A 12,984-nucleotide genomic window follows, 5' to 3' on the forward strand; every position below is an offset into this window, starting at 1 on the left:
AATTGCTGTGTGCGAAGAGGGATGGTCCACTGAAAGGTCTTTACTGGACCAAAATACTCGCCCAGGCACACGCCTTTTCCAACATGTGCACAACCCTTCTCTTCTCGCCTCTGCATTCTGCACAGGCGTCTCTTCCGCCAATCAGGGTCCTTACACTGTGTATGAAGACCCAGATCTGCCCACAGATATGGGGGCCAATTATTATCTGCTTCAGGCACTGCCAATTATTCCCGCCAGATGGCTCCCAGCCGACCGGTGGCAACATCGAGTTTTGAACCCGAGGAGTTCAGAATCTCGGCACTGGTGTGCTAGCGGAATAGCCACCTGGGCGCCTAATTTCATTATTAAAATGATACACATAAAATTATTCATTTTCCAACTCCAGGACTAAGCCATTCTGCATTTAAAACAGCATCATTTTATGTCAGATTTCTGAAGACTCTTCTAGTAAATATATACTATGCAGTTAATTCATTTACATTTTCAGCATTTAGCAGACGCTTTTATCCAAAGCGACTTACACTATGAGCTGAACACGATGAGCAATGAGGGTTAAGGGCCTTGCTCAGGGACCCAACAGTGGCAACTTGGTGGTGGCGGGGCTTGAACCGGCAACCTTCTGTTTACTAGTCCAGCACCTTAACCACTGAGCTATCACTGCCACTTCACTGCTAATTCATGAAAAACATTTGTTAAGAATAAAAATACATGCATTCCATTTATTTACCAGTTTTACGAACTATTTACCAGTTCCAAAAGCCTTCTTTAAATCTTGATAGACATGCCAACATGTTTATATGCCGTAATGGTTCAGTGGTAGGGTGCCAGTCTGCTACTTATTCAAATTTTTATTTTTATACTATCAATCCCCTTACCGTGAAATTGTTGCACAAACTACCCAGCATCCTGTAGGTTGATGGTTGGAAAGCTCTGGACTATAACTTTATGCGGTTGGGAGATTTGCTGCCTAACTGCTGATGTTTGATCTTTTTTGCCTCATATACAGATTTATACGCTCAGTCTTCCCGTGAGATGTGGTTTGGGGCTGGTTAGTTGTGCTACATTCCTCTCCAATGTGTCTCTGTGTGTGTGTAAATCAGTGCATTCTACCCCAAGGCTCTGCATGACTTGTTTGTTTTGTGGTCAGTTGTTTATATTCAAAGGGAAATCTGCAGCATTCCAGCATGGAATGATAGCCAGCAGGGGAGAGAGCCAGAGCTGTTAGCTCTCCCACAATTTGACAATTCATCTGACTTCAGCAGCATTAGAAGGATAAACTGAACTATGATGAAGCCTCTAAACATCAATGCTCTGTTTATTAATATGCATTGTGATTGTCTCATTAAATGTAGCCTTTAAATAGGCTCTGGACTGAAAGCCGACCACAAAGAAAGGTCATTCTCAAGAGTCGTTTTGTTCCACCACAAGTGAAGTTTTTCTCTTTATAGCAGGATGTTCCCATAAAGACTTCCAGCACTTGTTTTCTCACTTTTTATGACTATTCTTTCTGACTCATTGTCTAAAATATTCTCCACAGACCACATTCTTTGGACCGTAAGCTTTCTGCAAAGCTGCATCAAGTTTTCACGAGAATGTGTTCCAATACTTTACTTACACGTTTGTTTTTAATTCTTCTGTGTACATTTTGTTTTTCTGAGGATCGACAGTTATTTGCAAGTCAGCAGTTTTAAATAATTTTGGGTTCAAATATCCCTTAGTTGTCTCTGGCTGCCAATACTGGAGCTCAGTTGGAACAGGACAGAAAAACACAATGACGTTTAATGTTGCTTGATTCAAATTTGTGGGCGATTTAACTTGGTATATGTGCTTTTTACGAGATGTCAGTGGTTAAATGATGGGAGAAAGTAGAGAAACCATTAAAGCAGAGTTTGGAGCTAATAAAAATGCTGCAATAAATTCAGTCATTTAGTAAAAAATGGAGATTGCTCTAATATTGACCTTTCAAGGCAAGACTCTACATATGAAATGAGTATTTTGGTCTGTTTTAGTCAGTTTTGAAATGTTTAAAGACAGACAGACAAGGCTCAGTGATGGATTGGTGATGGATTACTGCATTGCGTCCAGTGATTCAGGGATAGCCAGACCCAATTCAACCCAAATCAGGGTTGTGGTGGGTTGGGAGCAAAGGACAAAAAGCTCCTCATAGACATGACCTGAGGCAAGGTTTGAACCCTGATCCCTATACTACTGTATATCTTAACAGTTTAATACAAATTTACCTGTAACCTTATTTCAGGTAGAGATCTGGTTAATATGCAAATAATGCATATTTAATTCTATCAATGCTGTCTGGCGAGACCATGATCAAGTAGGTGGTTCACCCAGACCAAGGATCAGCCATTGCATGACATTTGTGCTGACCCCTGTGAATTCCCCCAAATGTGGGAATCTTGACTGTATAACTGCGTTCTCATTGTCCCCTGATTTTGAGGACAATAGTAGTTTAGTGGGTAGAGCTTTGGGCTATTAATTGGCAGATTGTCAACCTCAGGCTCTGCTATGCAGCCACTGTTGTGCAGCCATTGGGCAAGGCCCTTAACCCTGGCTGCTCCAGGGGCGCCGTACAATGGCCTACCCTGCGCTCTGACCCCAGCTTCCAAACAAACATTTTATTGTTCTGTACACACATATACAGTAAGTATATATAACAAATAAAGACCTTCTTCTAATTTCCTCTTCTTAACTGGGATATTCATTTGTATTGTTGTATTTCTTAAAGAACCTGGTTGAAGCTTGTAGGAAAGACTTTCAGAAACAAATAAGACTGAGATGTATGTTTTAAACCAGTCAGGATGAGTCAGGATGTAGTAATATCTGTTTGGGTTTTTTGTAAGCCCCCACATTTATGCCCTAACAAGACTGGATAATAGCTTAGTGTTAGTGATTGCAATTTAATCTGTCTGGGATGCAGAGGGTGCTGGTTAACGTCCATCCCACCAACACATTCTCACTCACACTTATCTTCTTATCACTGTTTAGCCTCAGGCTGTATTGAATGGCGGATTAGCAGATCTGATTAGAACGGGACCGTGCGGGCTATTTTTTGCATGTAAAATCTTGTAAATTTTCCTGCACATATACGTACCACCGCAGGGTGATATGATGATGATTTTCCTACGTCCTCTACCAGTTCCTATTTTCCAGTTCATTTATATGATAGCTGAGCCCACATGTAGAGTAAAGTGCTAACTTAAACCACTATAGAACAGCTACCTTAAAATATATTTAGTCATTCAAATCAAGCAGTTCTTTCATTATATTACTAATAAAAGTGGCCACAAGGTTTGTTCATTCATCCATTCATTCATTTGTAAACTACTAACTACCTATCCTGTCATAAATTTTACCAAAGTGTAAACAAATGATGGTAAAATCCTAATAAACATTAATTTATTATTCCTTCATTCATTCACTGGCTGTTACACCACATCTTTACTCTGGTCAGAGTCACAGTGAGTCTGATTCATTGTGCAAAAGGTGGGAAACACCCCGGACAGTTTGTCAGTCCATCACAGGGCAAACATACACACATACTCACACTTAGGGCAATCTCAGTAGTTTTAACTGGCCTGACTGCATGTCTTTGGACTTGTGGGAGGAAACCGGAGCACCCAGAGGAAACCCACACAGATACAAGGAGAACATGCAGACTCTAAATATAAAGGGGAATTAAACCCAGGCCCTTCTTGCTGTGAAGTGACAGCACTACACACTGTGCACTGTGTCGCCATTGGCCAGATGGTTAATACTTTGTCATGACTTATCTGGAAATAGCATATACTTTATGATTGTTGGTGACTCTATAGCCCTGCTTCCATAATTTGCCAGTTTGGGCTTACAGACTTTAAGTGGCGTGCAGACATTGGCCATGATAATGATGATTATTACTATTATTACTGGCAGTCTAAGGCACTCCACTCACTGTCCACTCTATTAGACACTCCTACCTAGTTGGTCCACCTTGTAGATGTAAAGTCAGAGATGATCGCTCATCTATTGCTGCTGTTTGAGTTGGTAATCTCCCCTCCCCCACACACTTTTAGCAAGGATGACAAAAGATATAGTGATCTGCACCAACAACTCAATCGGAGTCATAGACGCCGTCCATTGACTTTTGCACTTTTGTAGTGGGCAAATCAAATGTGTGTCCAATTTTAAACACCTATTGTAGGCTATAGGATGTTTAAAATAGATCTATATGACATCACAAGAAATATCCCATACGCCAACAGCCTATTTCACCCTTCTCAATTAAATCCAACAGCCTACTGGTTGAGAACCACTGGTATAAGGCCCTCCAAGAAGTGCTTTACTGTAAAATACTGTAAAATAACTCTATGGATTCCGTATTTTCCATCTTAGTATGTGCTGCGTTAATGCACACATCCTGGCCTCACCTGAGAACTTTCTTCGGTGAGAAAACTCTACAAACCACACATCTTTAGGGAGGGATCCCTTCCTTCTGATACTAACACAATGGCCAGAATGTTAATGACAAATCGTTCAGGAAGACTAAGCTGATTTGGTCCACACCTAAGCTGACAATCTCCATAATGTATTGTTTATTTGGTCTGACATTTTGTTCTTCGGTTACTTCAGACCGTGTCTGTTCCTGTCTGACTTTGTGGGTATGATAGTTAACAGTTCACCTCGGTGTCGTGCGTACGGGAAGTTGTTCTTCGGGAAGCTGCCGATGGATGTGCGGGGTTGGGATGGAGAAGGCAGGAAATAAATGGTGTTTACATTGACCTGTCTGCAAAGGGTTTGGGAGTGTCGGGGCTCTTTTTTTGCCTCGCCGCATCATCTGTTTACTGACCCTCACCCTCCTTTTCCTCATCATCACTTTCTCATCTTAGTTCTGTTGTTTCTTGCTACAAATTAGGGTTCCTGTTTTTGAAAGGGTCATGTAGTATTAAAAGCATCAGAGTGATAGGTGCATGTTTAAAGCTTACACCTACTATGTATGTCTAAGCGTGTTTGTATTTTGCTGTGTTTGTACAGCTGGTTGCCATGTTTGTACACTTACTAGAAACAGTCAATGACTGCTGGACCTTCCACTTCCCTGCTGATGCAGGTTTATTTAGAACTGAGTGGTCTCACATGGTTAGAAGGGTTCGGTTGTGGAGTTTCACAGCTTTGATGCTCTTTAAGTAACCAATCAGATTGTGTGTTTGAGTCAGATCTACAGGATATTGCTTGTACAGCTCCAACGTGGACCGTTTACTATGCAACATTTATAGTCAGATGCTTATGTATTAATTTACTTAACTTACCCTAATCATAGAACTGAGCCGGCACGGTGGTCCTGGGTTTGATTCCCAGGTGGAGCCGTCTGGGTCCTTTCTGTGTGGAGTTTGCATGTTGTCCCCGTGTCTGCATGGGTTTCCTCTGGGAGCTCCAGTTTCCTCCTACAGTCCAAAGACTGTTTTTGGCATTAAAGACTTAACCTGATGAATCTTGTGTAACCAGTAACTACCTGTCCTGTCAATAATGTAAACAAAGTGTGTAGAACATGACGTTAAAATCCCAATAAATAAACAAATAATAATAGAACCTCATCACTACACACATACAGTGTATCACAAAAGTGAGTACACCCCTCACATTTCTGCAGATATTTAAGTATATCTTTTCATGGGACAACACTGACAAAATGACACTTTGACACAATGAAAAGTAGTCTGTGTGCAGCTTAAATAACATTGTAAATTTATTCTTCCCTCAAAATAACTCAATATACAGCCATTAATGTCTAAACCACCGGCAACAAAAGTGAGTACACCCCTTAGTGAAAGTTCCTGAAGTGTCAATATTTTGTGTGGCCACCATTATTTCCCAGAACTGCCTTAACTCTCCTGGGCATGGAGTTTACCAGAGCTTCACAGGTTGCCACTGGAATGCTTTTCCACTCCTCCATGACGACATCACGGAGCTGGCGGATATTCGAGACTTTGCACTCCTCCACCTTCCGCTTGAGGATGCCCCAAAGATGTTCTATTGGGTTTAGGTCTGGAGACATGCTTGGCCAGTCCATCACCTTTACCCTCAGCCTCTTTAATAAAGCAGTGGTCATCTTAGAGGTGTGTTTGGGGTCATTATCATGCTGGAACACTGCCCTGCGAACCAGTTTCCGGAGGGAGGGGATCATGCTCTGCTTCAGTATTTCACAGTACATATTGGAGTTCATGTGTCCCTCAATGAAATGTAACTCCCCAACACCTGCTGCACTCATGCAGCCCCAGACCATGGCATTCCCACCACCATGCTTGACTGTAGGCATGACACACTTATCTTTGTACTCCTCACCTGATTGCCGCCACACATGCTTGAGACCATCTGAACCAAACAAATTAATCTTGGTCTCATCAGACCATGGGACATGGTTCCAGTAATCCATGTCCTTTGTTGACATGTCTTCAGCAAACTGTTTGCGGGCTTTCTTGTGTAGAGACTTCAGAAGAGGCTTCCTTCTGGGGTGACAGCCATGCAGACCAATTTGATGTAGTGTGCGGCGTATGGTCTGAGCACTGACAGGCTGACCCCCCGCCTTTTCAATCTCTGCAGCAATGCTGACAGCACTCCTGCGCCTATCTTTCAAAGACAGCAGTTGGATGTGACGCTGAGCACGTGCACTCAGCTTCTTTGGACGACCAACGCGAGGTCTGTTCTGAGTGGACCCTGCTCTTTTAAAACGCTGGATGATCTTGGCCACTGTGCTGCAGCTCAGTTTCAGGGTGTTGGCAATCTTCTTGTAGACTTGGCCATCTTCATGTAGCGCAACAATTCGTCTTTTAAGATCCTCAGAGAGTTCTTTGCCATGAGGTGCCATGTTGGAACTTTCAGTGACCAGTATGAGAGAGTGTGAGAGCTGTACTCCTAAATTGAACACACCTGCTCCCTATGAACACCTGAGACCTAGTAACACTAACAAATCACATGAAATTTTGGAGGGAAAATGACAAGCAGTGCTCAATTTGGACATTTAGGGGTGTAGTCTCTTAGGGGTGTACTCACTTTTGTTGCCGGTGGTTTAGACATTAATGGCTGTATATTGAGTTATTTTGAGGGAAGAATAAATTTACACTGTTATATAAGCTGCACACAGACTACTTTTCATTGTGTCAAAGTGTCATTTTGTCAGTGTTGTCCCATGAAAAGATATACTTAAATATCTGCAGAAATGTGAGGGGTGTACTCACTTTTGTGATACACTGTACCTTCTTCCATTATTTAATTAACCTTAATATTTCTGCTTTCTGTGTCTTACAGTTTTACGTTCAGTCTCGGTTTACATGGCGTGGAGCTCGTCTGCTGAGGCCACTGGTCCAGTTCACTTTGCTGATGATGGCCTTCTACACTGGTCTGTCCCGTGTTTCTGACCATAAGCACCACCCTACTGACGTACTCGCTGGCTTTGTACAAGGAGCACTGGTGGCCTACTGCATAGTAAGTGACTTTTATATTTATCGCCTCTACATTCTCTTACAAACAATGATCAACCATAACATTAAAATCACCTCCTTGTTTCTACACTCACTGTCCATTTGATCAGCTTCACTTACCATATAGAAGCACTTTGAAGTTCTAAAATTACTGACTGTAGTTAATCTATTTCTCTACATACTTTTTAAACTTGCTTTTACTCTGTTCTTCAATGGTCAGGACCACCACAGAGCAGGTATTATTTAGGTGGTGGATCATTCTCAGCACTGCAGTGACACTGACATGGTGGTGGTGTGTTAGTGTGTGTTGTGCTGGTATAAGTGGATCAGACACAGCAGCGCTGCTGGAGGTTTTAAATACCGTGTCCACTCACTGTCCACTCTATTAGACACTCATACTTAGTTGGTCCACCTTGTAGATGTAAAGTCAGAGACGATCGCTCATCTATTGCTGCTGTTTGAGTTGGTCATCTTCGAAACATTCATCAATGGTCACAGGACGTTGCCCACGGGGCGCTGTTGGCTGGACATATTTTTGGTTGGTGGACTATCCTCAATCCAGCAGTGACAGTGAGGTGTTTAAAAACTCCAGCAGCATTGCTGTGTCTTATCCAATCATACCAGCACAACACACACTAACACACCACCACCATGTCAGTGTCACTGCAGCACTGAGAATGATCCACCACCTAAATAATACCTACTCTGTGGTGGTCCTGACCATTGAAGAACAGCATGAAAGGGGACTAACAAAGCATGCAGAGAAACAGATGGACTACAGTCAGTAATTGTAGTACTATAAAGTGCTCCTATATGGTAAGTGGAGCTGATAAAATGAACAGTGAGTGTAGAAACAAGGAGGTGGTTTTAATGTTATGGCTGATCGGTGTATGTCTTAATTTAATAGCACTGCTGTTGTAGACTGTATTTCAGGATACCAAATGATTAGGATTAGGATCAATCTAATGTCAGGTGTGTTTGCACAAGTTCTTAATCATTTACATTCAATCACACCTAATGTAGCTTCATTTAAATCGGCCAATTCATCTACTGACACGTTTAAGCAAACAGCTCTTTGGACAAAGAGTGAACTCCACACAGAAGGTAAACATAAGTGAAGATCGGATCAGGAATGCTGGAGCAGTGTGACAGAACAGAACAAAGGGTTTAAATCTTGCCACTATGTAACGATGGCGTCGGTGTATTTTTACCAGTCTTGGCTTACGCACACTTACACACGGTTGGCAGCCTTGAACAGTAGACGTCGTGCCCACAAACACAAACCACGTGCTGAGAGCAGCCAAAGGCTCTGGGATTGTTTTTCCATCTTTCAGCTGCTTTTTTTTTACAACTCTGGGGTTTATAAGTCGACATGTTCTCCCCACACCCACAGCCTTTCAATAGAGAATTTGCATGTTTTGTTATTTTCTTTGATCTTTTTGAACCCAGTGTTAGGTTTGCATTATTTTGGTAATTTTTTTTACTTTATGTTAAAGTGAGGACAGAAATTTGAAGTCTGGTTTTAACACAAACCAGGACGTTCTTCTATCAACCAGAGTGTATCTGTCTTTCTCCTTTTTTGTCTACAAACGTGTCCAGAAACAGTGGAAGAAATCTCTACACATAATACTTGTGACATATGTCTGCTTGGCTAGAGCCAGATGCTTGGATCAATCAGAGTTGCTCTGCTAAGCCAGATAATGCTAAGAAAAAATTGACTCTGGGCAAAGAAATTGGAGGAAGAAGACAAAACACAGAGCAAGTGGACGAATGCCAGAGAAACAATTTTGCTCATTATTTTATTTAGATTTGGGTTTTGTTTGGGAACTGCTAAGATGTATCAGCTTAGCCAGACTCTGACATGTAGATCTCAGATCTCTGAAGAGCCAGCAGGGCATAAGACCATAAAAGCACCATTACCCCATGTCCTCATCTGCTCTAAACCCCCTCTCTCCAGCCCCAAAACTCATTTGCGTTGCTTCTGATTAGACAGTAACATGGAAATTGTTAGTCATGCTAAGAAGAAAGTGTTTTTACAGATACCTTCTTGGTGGCTGCAAACCCATGGCAGAGCATCTGATCTGTTGCTGAAACAGATCTGTTGCTTGTCGGTGGTTAGCACTTTATTTCTTACCATATTTTTATTCAGTTGTTGCCAACTTTTTAGCTCGTTTTCACATAATATCCCAAAATCTGGGGGTAAGATGTGAACAAATACGACACCAGACTTCCAACCATCAGCTGGCTCTCACTATAAGTAAATAACTATTTAAATAACCATCTAGAGTTTAGTAAACAGCTATTTAAATAACCGTCTGAGCTTTAATGATGGTGTTAGAAACATGTCTCGGCTGTTCAAGGCTGTAATACACTTGTACAATAGCTAATTTATAATGATTGGGACCTTAACAGTCAATTCTGCTGATTCACTTCAGTATTTAGTCCTGCCAGCTTTAAGAAAGCCTGATTTGTATGGACATTGTAGCTTAGTGGTTAAGGTACTGGACTAGTAATCAGAAGGTTGCTGATTCGAACCCCACCACTGCCAGGTTGCTGCTGTTGGGCCCTTGAGCAAGGCCCTTAACCCTCAATTGCTCAGACTGTATACTGTCACATTACTGTAAGTCACTTTGGATAAAAGTGTCTGCTAAATGCTGAAAATGTCAATGTAAATTTGCAGCTTTATTTTTTTCTTTTAGACATCGGTTCAAGTTTGGATATAAAATAGGGTTAAATAGAATAGAATAATGACAGTAATAGTAAGCACAGCATTAAATTATATAAATTAAATAAGCTATGGTGTGGTAGGGATTTAAACTCTTACAACCATAGGCTGTCCACGTTATCTGGTGGACTATATTGCCCAGTGATCACTTTTCAAGTGCGTTGTTTTAATGGTTTGGGGTCCTGACAATGCATTTTCCAGACATCTCATTCTCAACCTGTCTTAGCTTAGGACCACAATATAATCTTCTACTACTATTTTACTAGCTTAAATTTTAAATGTTTCTCACCTTTAACTATCATATAATTTTATCCTTGAATATCCGTGAGCCAAAATACAAACATGTATAAAAAAAGTCAGCAGTAAAGAAAAGGAAAAGCAGAACAAAACACTCAGTCCTAAAAAATCAAGGCGCCCATGCGTTTTTTATGACCCGTGTGTTGGAATTTTTCCCACTCCCCTCTCAGCCCTCTGCTTGTTCTTCTCTCTTCACACGCACACATCTGCAAACACTTTAACCCACCAATTAGAGTATCTCTAATAACCAGAGTTCAGTGGAAACGTATGGAGAGTGCACGTACATACAGTGCTCGTGAACACCGAAGACACGAAAACACAGACATGAGCTGGTGGTATGAATCACTACAACATATGGTCGGCTGTTCTCGAAATATAAAGGAACATCCAGGAATAGAGAGAATCATATGCAGCTGATATAGAGGGGATGTTTAATCATGTTAGGAGGATGCAGTGGGTGGGCAGGATTGTGAAATATGTAATACAATACTTAAAGGCATTTTCCAAATACACAGTATATATAACAATAATCAGATAACTGCTTTTGATTTTGTAATGGCACGAACATTCTAACAATAAATGATATGATTGTTATGGGCTGGGTTTTAAACCTCGTACCAAATTCTAAATAATTCAACAGTATAAGAAAGACAGACAGACAGACAGACAGACAGACAGACAGACAGACAGATAGATAGATAGATAGATCAACAGATAGATAGATAGATAGATAGATAGATAGACAGACAGACAGACAGACAGACAGATCAACAGACAGACAGACAGACAGACAGACAGACAGACAGATAGACAGACAGACAGACAGATAGATAGATAGATAGATAGATAGATAGATAGATAGATAGATAGATAGATAGATAGATAGATAGAACTATACAGACATACGTACATAGACGGACAGACAGATGGACAGACGGACAGACAAATAGATAGAAAAGACAGACAGATAGAAAAGACAGACAGACAGATAGATAGATAGATAGATAGATAGATAGATAGATAGATAGATAGATAGATAGATAGAGAGAGAGACAGACAGACAGACAGACAGACAGATAGATAGATAGACAGACAGACAGATATATAGATAGGCAGACAGACAAATAGATAGGCAGACAGACAGATAGATAGATCAATAGACAGAAATACAGACAGACAGATAGATAGAACTACACATACATAGCGGACAGACATAAGTACATAGACAAACAGAAGACAGACAGATAGATAGACAGATAAAATTCAAAGCACAAATACAAAAACAGAACCAACACAGCAACAAAGACTGAAAGGTACCTGTATTTTACATAAATTTGATAACTGTCCCAATAAAATCCAACACCACAGTAAAAACATAAGTATGGAGACACTCAAGTCACACACACACAACATGTGTATTGAAAAATGTAATGTTTTTCATGCCAGTGTTGGGGGAACTGACAGATAGATAGACAGACAGATAGATAGATAGATAGATAGATAGATAGATAGATAGATAGATAGATAGATAGATAGATAGATAGATAGATAGATAGATAGATAGATAGATAGATAGATAGATAGATAGAACTATACAGACATACGTACATAGACGGACAGACAGATGGACAGACGGACAGACAAATAGATAGAAAAGACAGACAGATAGAAAAGACAGACAGACAGATAGATAGATAGATAGATAGATAGATAGATAGATAGATAGATAGATAGATAGATAGATAGAGAGAGAGACAGACAGACAGACAGACAGACAGACAGACAGACAGATAGATAGACAGACAGACAGATATATAGATAGGCAGACAGACAAATAGATAGGCAGACAGACAGATAGATAGATCAATAGACAGAAATACAGACAGACAGATAGATAGAACTACACATACATAGCGGACAGACATAAGTACATAGACAAACAGAAGACAGACAGATAGATAGACAGATAAAATTCAAAGCACAAATACAAAAACAGAACCAACACAGCAACAAAGACTGAAAGGTACCTGTATTTTACATAAATTTGATAACTGTCCCAATAAAATCCAACACCACAGTAAAAACATAAGTATGGAGACACTCAAGTCACACACACACAACATGTGTATTGAAAAATGTAATGTTTTTCATGCCAGTGTTGGGGGAAGACACATTTGGTGCATATTACAAGATTTTGTCTTTTATAGACAGGTCAGTTATGTAGAAACTTGTATAAAAACGATGTAGTCTGGATCTGTAGCCTGGTACTGGTACCATAGCACCAGGCTTTGAAGTGGTGAGCTCTGGTGTGCTTTGGCAGTGGCGTGAAGCTGCTGACAGGCTAAGCGTCTGCTCCTCATTACAGCCAATCCGCTCACATGGTTTAGAAAGATGGAAGCCAAGAGTACCGCTCGCAGAACAGCCTTCTATGTCAATCTGCTGGCATGAGCCTGATGAAAGGAAAATCCAGACGTGGAGCCCGTCGAGTTTATTATTCAG

The 12,984-nt window shown here is 40.8% G+C and overlaps 1 protein-coding gene across 3 annotated transcripts in view; it reads left to right on the forward strand.

The window, feature by feature from the left end:
* The window catches only part of plpp3 (phospholipid phosphatase 3), a 67,554-nt gene that overhangs the window by 44,087 nt on the left and 10,483 nt on the right, over positions 1-12,984 (forward strand). For all 3 annotated transcript variants that reach the window (XM_063002163.1, XM_063002162.1, XM_063002164.1), the window contains exon 5: positions 7,291-7,467. In XM_063002163.1, coding sequence (XP_062858233.1) covers positions 7,291-7,467 — 177 coding nt within the window. The remainder of the gene's footprint in view (positions 1-7,290; positions 7,468-12,984) is intronic.

Source organism: Trichomycterus rosablanca, chromosome 9 (assembly GCF_030014385.1).
Source record: "Trichomycterus rosablanca isolate fTriRos1 chromosome 9, fTriRos1.hap1, whole genome shotgun sequence".
Lineage (NCBI taxonomy): Eukaryota > Metazoa > Chordata > Actinopteri > Siluriformes > Trichomycteridae > Trichomycterus > Trichomycterus rosablanca.